The 14988-nt window shown below is 41.8% G+C and overlaps 1 protein-coding gene across 1 annotated transcript; it reads right to left on the reverse strand.

The window, feature by feature from the left end:
* Positions 1-1304: 1304 nt before the first annotated feature.
* On the reverse strand, positions 1305-2279 carry LOC110722905 (protein FANTASTIC FOUR 1-like). Its single transcript, XM_021902195.1, has 2 exons — positions 2143-2279; positions 1305-2088 (listed from the first exon to the last, which is right to left on the reverse strand). The coding sequence occupies exons 1-2, from the start codon at positions 2277-2279 to the stop codon at positions 1305-1307; spliced, it is 921 nt and encodes a 306-aa protein (XP_021757887.1).
* Between the last annotated feature and the right edge of the window lie 12709 nt (positions 2280-14988).

Genomic DNA, 14988 nt, shown 5'->3' on the forward strand with positions numbered 1-14988 from the left:
AAGCTTCCTTGTAAGCCGTTATTTTTGTCCTTTGTGATTTGATCTCTTATGGTTGTATATATAATCCTTGTACTGCTCTGAGTCTGTTAATGAGAATGAATTGATTATTCACTCTGCAAACCTTTTCTCTGTCTCTGTTTTTCATCCTCTTGCATCACCTTATTTCACTCTTTATGCAGCAACCATGCCTGAATGACACTAACAATTTAGTCGTAGTGGCATTCCTTAATACGAGACAGCTAGTTCAGGTGCATTCTTGGCCTGGCAGATAGAATTATTCCACATAAAGTTGCGGAATTCTTACCAAAGTGGCTACTTTCTTGATATGTTTCTCTTCTAAATCAAAGTTTGGCGTCCATTTCCGGATTGTTACTAGCTGTCACCAATCATCTACGATCCCTGAAAAAGTACAAATTCTATCATAATCATCATGATTATGTTTATAAACTTAACGAAAAGATTGGTGTGGAATAGCTCATAGGCAAGAATATATTTCTTTACCTCAAATTATGTTCTAACTGTAATCTTGCTTCTTTAGTGCCTTCCTGAGTTCTTGCTGGTATCTTGTGATTAGTGGCGAAGCCAAGAATTTCAAACCAGAGAACATGGTGTGATTCAGGCAGCAAATCTTTCTCTTAAAGTGGTATTTGGTACTTGGTAAAGCTCCTGCATTAGAAGGAATTGTTCCCAAACCATTTAATAAATTATACCCTCGTCAAATTTGTAACAGATGGCCAGGTGTAAGGGATAATGATCCCTCGATTTATTCCTTGATTTACACTTTAGGTTGATAGTAAAAGATATCTCTTGTACTTAGTTCATGTACCTAGACAAGTACTCTAATGTATCTAGTCATATTATATTGCTTACTCATGCTATATATACTCATGAATTTACATCAATATAATTTAAGGTTTCCAACATTCTCTTTCTCATAACTCTATCACCAGGTTATTAAATAAACTGATCATTTCAGTAGCTAGTATCTGTTTACAATTTATAATGTTTGTTTTCAAGTTTAAGAATACCATGTCTTGATTGCAGGAAAGATTATGAAAATAATAAGCATATACTTCATCAAGTTGCCTCATTTTAAATGCAATCATCTCAATTATCAATTATGAAACTAACATATGATCAATGAAGGCCTAATCAAATCAACATTATAAACTTCCACTTATCTAACAATAGCTGGGGGGTCAAACTCGCTCCCTCGTTCGACATATTAATATAATCAACTCAACTATATAGGTGGAAGATGATAACAAAGATTGGCGTTCTTAAAAATTCATACTATAAATAGATCAAGAGCTAGCAACCAAAAATGGCTCCCAATTTTGCAGTTCTTTGCACATCCTAGCAGCTCCTTCTTCGTTACACCGGCTTCTTCTACTAAAATTACTTGATTCAACTTCATCTACAACATTTCCACTACTTTCTTCCATCTCATTGTATAACTGTCCATCATTAACTATATACTCATCATCATTGGCATTGCCTTCATTGTTGTCGTTACCATCATAGAATTCATCTCCTTGGGAAGATTCTCGGTTGCATTCATCTTCGGCCCCACACGAGTTATCTAGGAAACGAAGCGTAAGCCTTCCATTAGTCCTCTCAGCCTTGAAACAACCCTGACTGGTGCCAACACTAACCGCCTTTATAACTAACCTCCCATCTTGTCTTTGAGATTCGACTTGAAATCCACCCGAACAACCACTCCTAAAGGTACTTATTGGTGGTGGGAAGCTACTGCTGCTCGTCGACCTCTCTTTGATCATAGTAACACAAGACATTCTAGGAGATTTTTCGAATTCTGACACGAAAGATGAAGAGATTAGTTCATCCCCACTATCACTGATGATGCTGCCAGTTTCACTCCCTAAGCTTTCTGTACACATCTCCAAGCTTTTCTCACTCAAAACTGAAGCTGATTTTTTGACAAGAGGATGAATATACTCTTTCTCCTTATCCTTGTCTCCCTCTTTCACAGTTTCGGAAATATGAGTTGGGTTTGTAAGAGTTTGCAAGAAACTCCAACCACCTAAATCACCATTTCTTGAGGTCTTCTTTGGGTTGATTATTTCACTACAAATGTCAGTCTTGTGGGAAGTTTGTTGTTGGGAATGTTAGTTGTCTGACCTTGGAGACCTAGGAAAACTTACAGTAGACAGTGAAATCTTGGATGCTGGCTGAGATAATTTGAACCCGATGATCCGTGGCTCGGCGAGCCATGGATCAAACTGTGTTTGCATCCCTTGGCACACACTTGTTGACATAGTGTTAAAACTGAATACAGGGGGAAAAAAACAGGGGGGGGGGGGGACAGAGTTGATCAAGGTTAGAAGCCTAGAAATTAAGTTTTGCTGATTTTATAAAGCAGAAATAAGAAGATATGAAGATGGAATTGTAGTAACAGGAGAAATGAGGAGAAAGAATGTTTTGGTGTGAAGAAGAAATGGAAGAGTTTGTTAATTTATAGGCCAAGATTAAGCACTGTAGTAGTGATAGAGAGAGGATCTTCCATGCCCACCAATACTTCTTTAATTTTTAGCTGTTGAAATCCACCTCACACTACATACATTAAAATAAAAGAAAGAGAATAAAGGAATAAAATTAAATTGGGTAAGAAAAATTTTAACCAGGATGGTTAATTCATAAATAGCGATTATAATTTGTAAATCACTCACTCACTCACACAAGGAAGACGCTAACTTATATAGATGTCTTTATTGAATTCATTACTACAATAAATATTCTTTGTAAAACACAGGGGGTTTTGTTATGTTAAGACTCTTGTCCTTGTGAAGATTTTATGAAACATTACAAATATAAATTGTTTTTTGTAAGGGCAATTTCGATAGAGATTTATGTGTTCCTCACAATAATAATTTTGAATTGTAGTTAGGTCATCTTGACTATACCTATGGACAATAATAATCGTACTTTTTTTTTTAATACATAATTTATGTTGTTGGTGGTGTGGGGAAATTGTATATCGAAAGGGTTTTGTTTATTTTATTGTTGTATCATTAAGGCATAAACAAGTGAAAAAACACATAGAAAAACCTACACTTTGTTTTTTTTTTCATTTAAAAGAGCTCAAATAAAAAAATAAAAAATAAAAATAAAAAATTTGACAATTCACTTGACCATTATTTTCCCTCCTTCCCTTGCACTCTATTTTATGTCCTAATCTCACATAGTTATTGCACCTTTTATTTCCACCCCTTATTCCTTTACATTTTGTTTAATAAATTATTTTTTGAAAAAAAAAATAGTCATGAAATTTAATAACACGCCAAGCCGCCAAGGACAATTGCAAAAAAATAAAAATAAAATAAAATAAAAAAATAAAATAAAATAAAAAACTTGAAAAGAAAAACAAAATCAACATCTAATTTTTCAAAACACATATTCATCCTATATAATTTTCCAAATCAAATCTCAACACTGGGAGAGAGAGAGAGAGAAGAAGAAAAAAAAAAAAAAAAAAAAACCTAATAATGAGACTTAATGTTTTCGTCTCGAATGATCAATACTAATCTTAGCATGATCTTTGGATCAAGAGTTACACAAGCATACAGCCAATCAAACCTCTTGAATGAATAGCCTGAATCATAACCTTAAAATGGAAGTGTTTCCCTTGATGTTTTCTTTCTTTTTCTCAAAAGAAGGCAACAAATGGAACAGAAAGCAAAGCAATCTTCCCTGATATTTTGGTTGAAAAGGGATGGATGCATGTTGTTGCCTTTAGCTTTTTTCTTCTATACGTTTCACTTACATATTGGCACATTGAATTGGCTTAGATTTGCATGCCTTTTTTACCATATTAAGGTATTTAGTCTCACAATCATATTTAGATTAAGTATAACTAATTTCTCTAATAAATAATTTCTAGCCTCCTTACTGGAGTCTCATTGTCAAAATACGAGAAAGTTAAGAATAAATAGAAAAGGGAATTTAAACTTTAAACCAAAATGATGTGTTAAAAGATTAGTGGTTTTCTCATTTCTCATTCTATATGTTGCTCGCCACATGACATGACTATCCATTATGAGGGTTACTTTGTTAATGTTATAGGGGTTTCTCGTTCAGTTTTATAGGGGTACATCATTAGTTTTATATAAGGTTTACTTGGTCAGTATAACAAGGGTTACCGGATCAGTTTTATAGGAATTACTTTGCTATTTTTATAAGTGGCCACATGGTGTGACTAGCCGCACATAAAGGTGGGCTCGGGCCGTGCCGGCACGCGGACGGCACGGGCCCGGCACGACGCCGGCACAGCCCATCACGGACGGCCACCGGCACGGCGGCCCACCTGTGGGCCGTGGGCCGTGCCGTGAACAAAAAAATTAGTTTTGGCACGGCATGCGGCACGACGGGCGGCACAGTGGCCGGCACGTGGGCCAGCACGCAAGCACGTGGGCTGGCACGCCGGCACGGCACGTGGCACGGCACGAGGTCCATATTTACTCACCATTATACACTATTGTACAAATTTTGTAATATCGAACTTCGTATTCCGTATAATAAATGAGGTTATTCACCACATATTGTACGATTTTTAATTAACATTAATTATTTGTATTATCGATTTATCGTACCGGCTCCCGGCATATAGTAAAATAAGTTATTCTTCAATTTTTTGTGTTTTCGGATTATCGCACTCGTAATTTTTTTTATTATATGCATTAGTAAAATTAGTAAAATTGTTTTTATTGTTTATATAAACTTAAACATAATTAGATAAATAATTTATATAACCTTAATTAAAATAAAGTTGCTCTAAACAAAATATATTAACATAACATGAACATAAATTAATCATATTATTTATATAAAATTAAGTTGTAGTAAAAACTATGTATATCGTTTTTTTATTTACATTTATTATTTAAAAAAATAAATAAATTAATAATAATAAAATTAAAGTGACACGGTTTGGCCCGCGGCCCGGCACAGCGCGGTCCGCCAGGCACGTGGGCTATGCCGTGCCGTGGGATGGGGTGTGCCAAAATTAGGCACGACACGGAACGGCCTACCGCGGAGCCGGCACGACACGACCCCCACCGCGGCACGGCCAGGCACGGCCCCCACCGCAACACGTCCAGGCACGGCCCGTTGCCCATGTTTAGACGCACACAAGACGCGCTGTATATGTATATATATGCAATGAGAATAGTGTATGTTCAACTAGCCTCTTAGACGGTTATTTAATTGAACTCTTTTTTTCTCCAATTTAAAGCCTTGATGGCTCAATTTTTCAAGGTTAATAATAAAAATAGTCTGTCTTTTAATCCAAAAACAGATACGAGTAATTAGTGCTGTCAAATTTCAAACCGAAACCGTTTAACAGCCCGAAACCGACCGATCCAAATGAGAACCGAACCGATTAAAAACCGATTTTGTAAAACCAAAAACCGGCCCGAACCGTATTTAAGTAAACCCGAAACCGAACCGATCCGAATAATGTCAAACCGTATAAGAACCGAACCCGTTAACAAACCAAACTGTAATCAAACCGAATCGAAAAAGAACAGAACCGTTTCTAACCCGAAACGTTCAACCGAAACCGTTAGAACCGAGGTAAAAACCGTTTACACCGAACCGTTAACAAACTGCAACCCGTTTGTACCGAACCGTTTATAAACTGAACCACTTACAAACCGAACCGTCTATAAATCAAACTGTAATTTCGACGTCACAATAACTCATCAAATCATGATTATGACACATCAATTAGTTGATTGAATAAGAAGCAGCAAATAATGTGATAGTAAAACAATAATAATTCATTAATACACTAAACTTTTATAATCTACGTTACTTCGTAATAAACTAGTAAGATCAGTATGACTACACTTGAAATAACATGAAATGTATTTTTGAAATCGATGCAAATTTGTATATAATATAAAGCTTAATGCCTAAATATGAAGTGATGAAGTCTCGGCTTGATATAAAACTTGTTAACCGGCAAAAGGTTAGCAAGTACTATGAAGCTTCAAACCAAAATCGTTTAACTGCCAGAATCCAAACGACCCGATTAAAAACCGACTTTTTGTAATAAAAAAACCGTTCCGAACCATAATTTAGTAAACGTGAAATGGAACTGATCCGAATAACGTTAAATCGTATAAAAGGCAAACCCGTTAACGAACCGAACCAAAATAAAACTGAACCAAAAAAGAAATGAACCATTTATAACTCGCAATCGTTTCCAACCCGAAACTGTTTGAACCGGTATAAAAACCGTTTACACCAAACTGTTAACAAACTGCAACCCGGCTGCAGCGAACCGTTTACTTTCCGAACCATTTACAACCCAAACCGAATTAAAACCGCTCAAGAATAAACCGAAACTGAATCGAACCGATAACTATTTAAACTGAACCGAAACCGACCCGCGAGACACTTAAACCGATTTAATACCGAACCGATTTCAAACCGAACCGAACCCGAACTGTCAAACTGTTTTGACAGTGCTACGAGTAATATATAAACAACACTCATATTTCATCCTGTACTGTTATTGGAAAATGTGTACGTATTTGTGCAACATCATTTTTGGCAATGGTGTATTTCTTTCCCTTAATCACATGAAACTACATTAATTTAGGGCCATTATGCTTAATACAACCCTATTTGCACGTGTATAGGTTCACGATAATATTATTATGAATCAGGTGTACATCCAATTAGTCAAAGAAGTAAGGTGTATAAAATATCACAAATGTTTAATTAAAGCCGGTGTACAATATTTTATTGAATGGCGGAAGTTGTGGAAACCAACAACTGCCAATTATATTGTCTCGCACGTGCAATCTCATGATTGCGAAAATAAAACTGCCAACAAATTACACTTTCTCTCTCTTCCTCATTCATTCACTCACCAGCTTCTTTCTCTCTCCTCGTTTTACTCTTAATTGGCGATTTCTCTCTCTAAAACTTCCAATTTCGAGCGTTTTCTTTCTCCTCCATTGTTGATTTTCGAGCTTTTTCTTTCTTCTCTTTCACTGGTGAAGTTGTTATTTGCTTAATTCAGGTTCGTTTACTTATTATTTTGAGATTTTTTTTAGTTTAAGTTGTTTTGATTCTTCGATTTTTAGGTTTTTTTATTTTGATTTTGTTTTCGATTTTCGTAGTGTTTGATTCTGCAATGGTGAAGAATAAGATTACAAAGAAGGCTGTAGATGTTGAAGAAGGTGTGTTTACTTAAATTTTTCATCATTTTTTCAAATTTTTCAATTGAACTTTCGCTTATATATGTCGAATTAGTAGTGCATGTTATTTTTTATAGTTTTCAGTTGATTTTTTATGCATATTATGATAATTGAATTTGAATTTTGAAGTTATTATGTTTAATTTTGCTTTATTTTATTGTTCATTGTATATAATTGGTTCAAAATTTTGCTTATTATTCTTCAACTTTTGTATGTTAGGTTTTAGTCAGAGAATGCTAATTAAACTGATTATTTGTTTAGGTTTTATGTTTTTGATTAGGGGATTTTGCTCCCACCAATCGGAATGCGCCACGTGGGCCAATCAGGTCCTGCCAAGTGTCCCCTAGATGGAAATGTCAGGGCATGCCACGTGGCACACGCTTATTCGTCCACCTTGGACCTGGTATGTCATGACACGTGGCATACTCCATGCCTAATGGAGAAACCGGCCACCCAGGCCCAACTTCCGAGGGAAGCCCAATCAGCCCTAGGTTAACCTAAACCTAGATTGGCACGTTTCCCGAGGTTATAAATACCTCCCTTAATCCTCATTAAGGGGGGATTACGGAAAAAACACATTGATTACACCCAGAGTTACAGGCTGATTACGCTAAAAACTCACATTAAACACTCTCACCTAGAGAGACCCACTCACTCTAATTTCCGCATTAATTACTCCTTAATCAAGTACTAACTTGACCGTTGGAGGCGGAGCTCCCACCACCAGGAGTCTCCGTTGTTTTGCAGGTACAGGCGTCCGGTTCCAGTCTCGGAATTGTAACTCCCCCGCAGGACATCAGAAAACCCCGAAACATTTGGCGCCGTCTGTGGGGAGAGTACTTCTGAGATGGCATCCAAGTCTGTACCGACTCCTGAAGAGAGGCGTCCCCTAGACGACCCTCAAGTACAGTCGGACCACGATACTGAGGATGAACTTGAAGTTGAAGCTCACACAGCTTCAGACAGGACCCTAAGTGCCCGACGTACCCGTCATACCGAAAGGAGGGAACGGGAACATCTTCATACAGGAAGCGAGCCAGCAGGCGCACCGCTTGTTCGGCAACAGCCGACTGATGGGTCTGCTCCCATCACAAGGAACGAACTCATGACCTTCATGAGGGACTTCAAGGGAGAGATTCAAGAGTTGATCAACAAGAAGCCGCCTGCTCTGGTCAAGGAGCAGTCGGCTAAGAAACCCTCCACTTCACTGAAGAGGAAGCCAGTTCAAGGGCGAGAGGCGACTCCTCATCCTAAATCTAGGAAGCGGGAGCCACCTGCCCTTGATTTCACAAAATTCCATTTTCCTACAGGAAATAGGAAACATGTTCGTCATATTCAGGCGGACGGGTCGAAGCAAACATTCACAGACGCTCGGCTACTGCTAGAGCAGAAGAAGAGTGACCGATTGTCAGAGTCGGCCTCTACTTCAAACTTTCAAGACAGTCTGCGAAATGCCTCGATGAGGCGTACTCAGTCGTATCATGAGAGTCAGTCAGGCGGCACCTCCCGTCAGTCCGGCTTTCATAGTGACCAGGCGGTACCAAACTTACCATTTGTACCGCAACAACAATATTTTTTGCAGCCACCTCCGTTTGGTGGACCTGCAGCAAAAAACGTCCAACCTATGGACTGGCAGCTACGGTTGCTTAGACTTGGTGAACAGCCGTCGGCCTTCTCTAAGGAAATTACTGAAGCCGCTCAGCCGGCCAAAGTGAAAAATGTATTAGTAGGCGTCTATGACGGCACTACTAACCCAGAAGACCATCTTATGGCCTTCACCAACCTGATGTACCTTCAAGGGTTGGATGATCCCACCTGGTGCAAGTGTTTCCCAACGACTCTCAAAGGAATCGCGCAACAATGGTTCGGCAACCTGCCGACTGGTTGTGTAAATAGCTTCAGGACGCTTGCTTACTTATTCACCTCCAACTTCGCCATGAACATCCCTGCAAAGAAGACGACCCTTGATTTAGGAACAATTCAGCAGGGCGAGAAGGAGGGGCTTCGTTCTTACATCAGGCGGTTTAACCTGATGAGAATACAGATTCAAGAGTTACCGGATGAGGTAGCCTATACTGACTTTTTCAGAGGTCTCAAGGACGGGTCGACCTTCAAATTTGACTTGGTCCGAAAGAGGGTGGCGACTCTTCAAGAGGCCTTGATTGAAGCAGAAGCCTATATACAGGCGACTGATCTTTGTACGGTAAAACAGTCGGACGGGAAAAGGTTCGACAAAAGAGAAGGACAACAGAAACAGTCGTCAAACAAAGATGAGAAGAGAAAAGAGGTCTGGGCGGCTGATTCCTCCAAACAGCCGGCCCAGAAAAAGAAAAAAGAATTCAAACCATACTCACCAAAGTATGCGTTTAACAAGGATAACCAGTTTATCCTAAAAGAAATCAAGGGACGGATCTCAATTGAGAAGCCGGTCCCCATGAAGGGTTCTGCAAACAACCGGAACCAAGATAAATTCTGTGCTTATCATGAAGATGTTGATCATCACACCAATGATTGCATCAGTCTCATGCGGTATCTGGACCGCCTGGCTGAACAAGGTGATCTTGACACTTATGTCAAGAAATCTACGGGGAACACTTCCTCAAAAAAGCAGTCGGCCAAAAAGAATCAACAGGCCGACAGCTCCGATACTGATGATGCAGTCGTCTACACCATTGCAGGCGGCTTCTCAGGAGGCGGCCCCACTATTAGGGGCAACAAAGACAATATCAGGCGGTTAGATGTAAATTCCGTTCACCAAGAACGGCCGTCCAAATATTCATTTCCTGAGATTGTCATCACTGAAGAAGATCTAAGAGGGGTAAGAGGGCCGCATGACGACCCTATCGTTATTGAATGTAAAGTGGCCAACCAGAGAGTTGGCCGAATCCTCATAGATACCGGAAGCTCCTCAGATCTCATCAGTAGCAAATGTCTGTCGAAACTAAAATATCAGACTGATTGCATACATCCGGCCTCCCACCCTTTAGTAGGGTTTGGAGGAGGAGTCGTCCACCCACTGGGACGAGTGGATTTACCCATCCGCCTGGGCGAAAAAGGGGAAGGACGACACATGGTAGTCCGGTTCCTGGTAGTAGAAGAACTCTCGGCCTACAATATGATTCTGGGTCGACCAACCCTGAAAAATTCCAAGGCTGTTATAATCCCATCTCTTATGTTGCTCAAGTTTGAGAGGGATAACGGAACAGTCGGCTCCCTAAGAGGAGATCAGAGGATGGCCCGAGAGTGCTATCTCTCGGATGTCAAGCCCACAGTTATGGCCACTGGGACGACTGGTGGGAAAACAGACCTTGACAAAGTCAAGGAGAGTGCGCCTGTTCAAGAAGCAGGCGGCAAGAAGAGAAAGGCATCCCAGACGGGGGCCGCAAGAAAAGACAGAAAATAGCAATCATTGGCAGAGGAGCGGTCGGATGAGTTCCGCCCTCAGCCGGCTGGTGAGCATACGGCCCTGATCTTAGACGACTCACGTCCTGATCGAATAGTCAAAGTTGGGACGACTGCTCTGAGAGACCTTGGTGACGACTTTCACAAACTATTGAAAGAATACAAGGACATCTTTGCATTCGAAGTCCATGAAATGCCAGGCATTAGTCCTGATCTGGCGGTACATAAACTGGCCGTGGATCCAAAAAAGAAGCCGGTACGGCAGAAGAAACGGAACCATGGCGAAGAAAGAAGTCAGGCGGCAGCCGCCGAAGTTAAAAAATTACTTGATGCAGGGTTCATTCGGCAATGTTACTTCCCAGACTGGGTTGCAAATGTGGTTCTTGTTAAAAAGCCGAATGGCACCTGGCGAATGTGTGTAGACTACACAGACTTAAACAAGGCGTGCCCCAAATACAGTTACCCTCTGCCTAAAATTGATAATCTGGTCGACTCAACAGCCGGCCATGCTTTGATGAGCTTTATGGACGCCTACTCTGGTTTCCATCAAATTCCTTTGTGGAAGAAAGATCAGGAGAAGACGGCCTTCGTCACTGATCAGGGGTTATACTGTTACACGGTCATGCCGTTTGGTCTTAAGAATGCTCCGGCTACCTTCCAGCGAATGATAAACACTGTGTTCTTTGATCAGATTGGGAGAAACGTCAAGGCATACATTGATGATATGATTGTCAAGACTAAACTTCAGAAAGATCATCTGTAGGACCTCCGAGAAACTTTCGCCACACTCAGGCGGCACCATGTCATGCTCAATCCCAAGAAATGTGTCTTTGGAGTTGAGTCTGGGAAATTTCTCGGATTCCTTATCAATCAGAGAGGAATAGAGGCGAACCCTGAGAAGGTGCAGGCGGTCATCGACATGCAGTCGCCTCGTACCATCCGAGAGGTTCAGAAGTTAACAGGTTGTCTGGCGGCCTTGGGAAGATTTCTAAGCCGATCAGGCGACAAATGCCTATACTTTTTCCAGGCAATTAAGAAAAAGGCAAGGTTTGAATGGGGGCCGGATGCTGAGGCCGCCTTCCAGAAATTAAAAGTTCACTTGCATTCCTTGCCGAGGCTGGTCAGCCCTTTGCCCAAAGAGGATCTCTACATGTACCTGGCCGTCTCTGATCATGCGTTAAGCGCTGTTCTCCTTGCTGAAAGGGACGGCTGTCAGCACCCGGTCTACTTTGTCAGTCAAGTACTGAAAAATGCCGAGTTGAGGTATCCCCTAGTGGAGAAATTTGGTCTTGCACTCTTCATGGCTGTTAAAAAATTGAAGCCCTAATTTTTGGCACATGCAGTCGTCGTGTATACAGACCAACCTATCAAGCGGCCACTGACCATCATGGAGTCGTCAGGCCGAATGATCAAATGGGCCATAGAAATACAGAGCCTCGAAGTTACTTTCGAGCCTAGAAAAGCAGTGAAGGGGCAAGCCTTTGCTGACTTTATTGTTGAGATGACTCGTCCTCCTGACTCTCAAGTTCCAGACCAAGTCTGGAAGGTATATGTGGACGGAAGCTCTAATTCAAATGGTTGTGGAGCAGGCGTCATATGTCAGTCGCCAGAGGGCGACAGGTACGAGTATGCGTTACGCTTCAGTTTTCAGGCCTCAAACAATGAGGCAGAATATGAAGATTTACTAGCCGGGATCCGCATGTGCAAGGCGGCAGGGGCAAGAAAAATAGACGCCTATTCCGATTCACAATTGATAGTGAGTCAGTACAATGGCGAATACGAAGCAACCCATCCGGCCATGATCAAGTATTTACAGGCGGTCCGACAAGCAGTCGGCTCCCTTGAGGATTTCCATCTGATCCAAGTGCCGAGATCAGAAAACAACCAGGCGGATGCACTGTCAAAATTAGCATCATCCGCCTCCTCTGATACTCCTCGAACTGTTTTTTGGGAAGTAATGGAGAAGAGAAGCATCGAGGAAGACCCTATTGGAATCCTAGACAGAAGCTCAACCTGGATGGATCCAATCAGGGCATATCTGACAAACGGTACACTGCCGGATGATCATCAACAGGCGGCAGCACTGAAAAAACGAGCCACCTGTTTTGAAATAATAAAGGGAGAACTTCACAAAAAGGGGTACCTTCAACCCTTCTTAAAGTGTGTTACTCCAGAAAAGGGACGAGAGATACTAGACGATCTTCACTCTGGTTACTGTGCTTCTCATATAGGCGGTAGGACGCTTGCTCAACGAGTAAGGCGGCAGGGCTACTTTTGGCCTACTTTAGAAGCAGATGCAATGGAGATGGTGAAAAAATGTGACAAGTGCCAAAGGTTTGGCAAGCTAATTCACCGTCCGGCTACTGACCTCACTACCATTCATAGCCCACTACCGTTTGCTAAGTGGGGCATGGATATTCTGGGTCCATATACGCCTGCTACAGGCGGAAGGAGGTACATACTTGTTGCCGTCGACTACTTCACTAAATGGGTAGAGGCGGAGGCTGTAAAGGGAATCAAGACGAAGGATGTAATTTCATTCATTTGGAAAAATGTCATCACTCGGTTCGGGGTTCCCATGTCTATGGTTTTTGATAATGGTCCCCAGTTTGAAGACGCCTGTTCTCAAAAGCTGGTTGGGTGACCAAGGAATTGCACACTACTTTGCATCTGTCGGCCGTCCACAAGCAAACGACCAGGTAGAAGCCTTTAATAAAATCATCTCAGACGGTCTCAAGAAAAAGATCGAACGAGCAGGCGGCCTATGGGCGGATGAATTACCACATGTTCTCTGGGCCATTAGGACGACTGAAAAAGGGGCGACTGGAGAAACTCCATTCCTCCTAACTTATGGTGCGGAAGCTGTTCTTCCAATAGAACACTACGAGCCGACTCTTCGAGTAATGCTATATGACGAAGAGGCAAACTGGGAAGCCATGCGCCTGTCATTAGACTCACTTCCTGAAAGGAGAGGCAATGCTGTCTTGCGCCATGAAATTTACCGCCTGAGAATGACTAAATCATTACAACAAAAAAGTACACAGGCGTCCACTCAAAGTGGGGGACTTTGTACTTAGAAAAATGGAAGCAGTTGGTAGGGCTAATGAGTCTGGAAAACTAACTCCCTACTGGGAAGGACCCTACCGAATCTGTGAAGAGGTCAGGGACGGTACCTACCGTCTGGAAACACCAGACGGACGACCGTTGCCTCGAACTTGGAATGTAGACAATCTTAAGAAATATTTCTTTTGAATGATGTAAATAGTCAAGGGCTACTTAATAAAAGTTTGCACTTAATGATCAATTTTGTACTAAGAGGGGCATGCCTGCTGAAAAACAGTCGGCCACTCTCCATGTTTAATTTTTATTTCAGAGGGGCATGCCGTCTGTACCTTTACAGTCGGCCACTCTCCATTGAATATTTCACTCTATCTTCAGAGGGGCATGCCGTCTGTACCTTTACAGTCGGCTACTCTCCATTGAGTATTTTACTCTTCAGAGGGGCATGCCGTCTGTACCTTTACAGTCGGCTACTCTCCATTGAGTTTTTTACTCACCATAGGGGCATGCCGTCTAGACATATAGTCGGCTACTCTCCATAGAAGAGGGCCGACTGGTTCCAAACACACAGCCACCCCCCTTATACTTAACTAAAAAGATTAGGGCCTGGCCGACCCTGTGCCTAACAGGCGGCTACCCTCCTTTTACTTAGCACCTACGTTCACCAAGAACTTACCAAGGCCACAGGCCAAATGATCATAGCTTCAAAACTAATACGACCTGTCCCAACATCATAGCAGGCGTCCGGCGGCATCCCTCCGGATGAAATTCGTCGCAGAGAGCAGCTCCCTTTTGGGTGGAACATTGCTCTATAAACTAATTACACGGCACCTATACGACTGTCCCCAAGGGCAACCGCGTAGCCGTTTTTGAGACAAGGATAACTCTATCACTAACCAAACCAGTGGTAGCAGTTGACATCTGAGTCAGATGACCGCCTGTATTACTTGGCATAAATGCAGGGGGTACCTCTTGAGTTAATAGCCAACAAACATTGGCGAATCAAAAAGATCAGCCGGCCTCCGCCGCCTGGTACCTTTACTACTCAAGCAGGAGTGACGGCGACTGAGTAACACCAACGTTAATTCATAGTCACTCCCTCAAACTTGGTATGGAACTTAAAAGGTTTGAGTAGACCGCCTGTTTTTTGGCAAACATCGGCACTCAAACGCCTATTCCTACTAGATAACCTCTTGAGTTAATAGCCAACAAACATTGGCGAATCAAGGGGTCTAGCCGGCCTCCGCCGCCTGGTACCTCTACTACTCAAGCAAGAGTGACGGCGACTGAGTAACAC

Source organism: Chenopodium quinoa, unplaced genomic scaffold (assembly GCF_001683475.1).
Source record: "Chenopodium quinoa cultivar QQ74 unplaced genomic scaffold, ASM168347v1, whole genome shotgun sequence".
Classification (NCBI taxonomy): domain Eukaryota; kingdom Viridiplantae; phylum Streptophyta; class Magnoliopsida; order Caryophyllales; family Amaranthaceae; genus Chenopodium; species Chenopodium quinoa.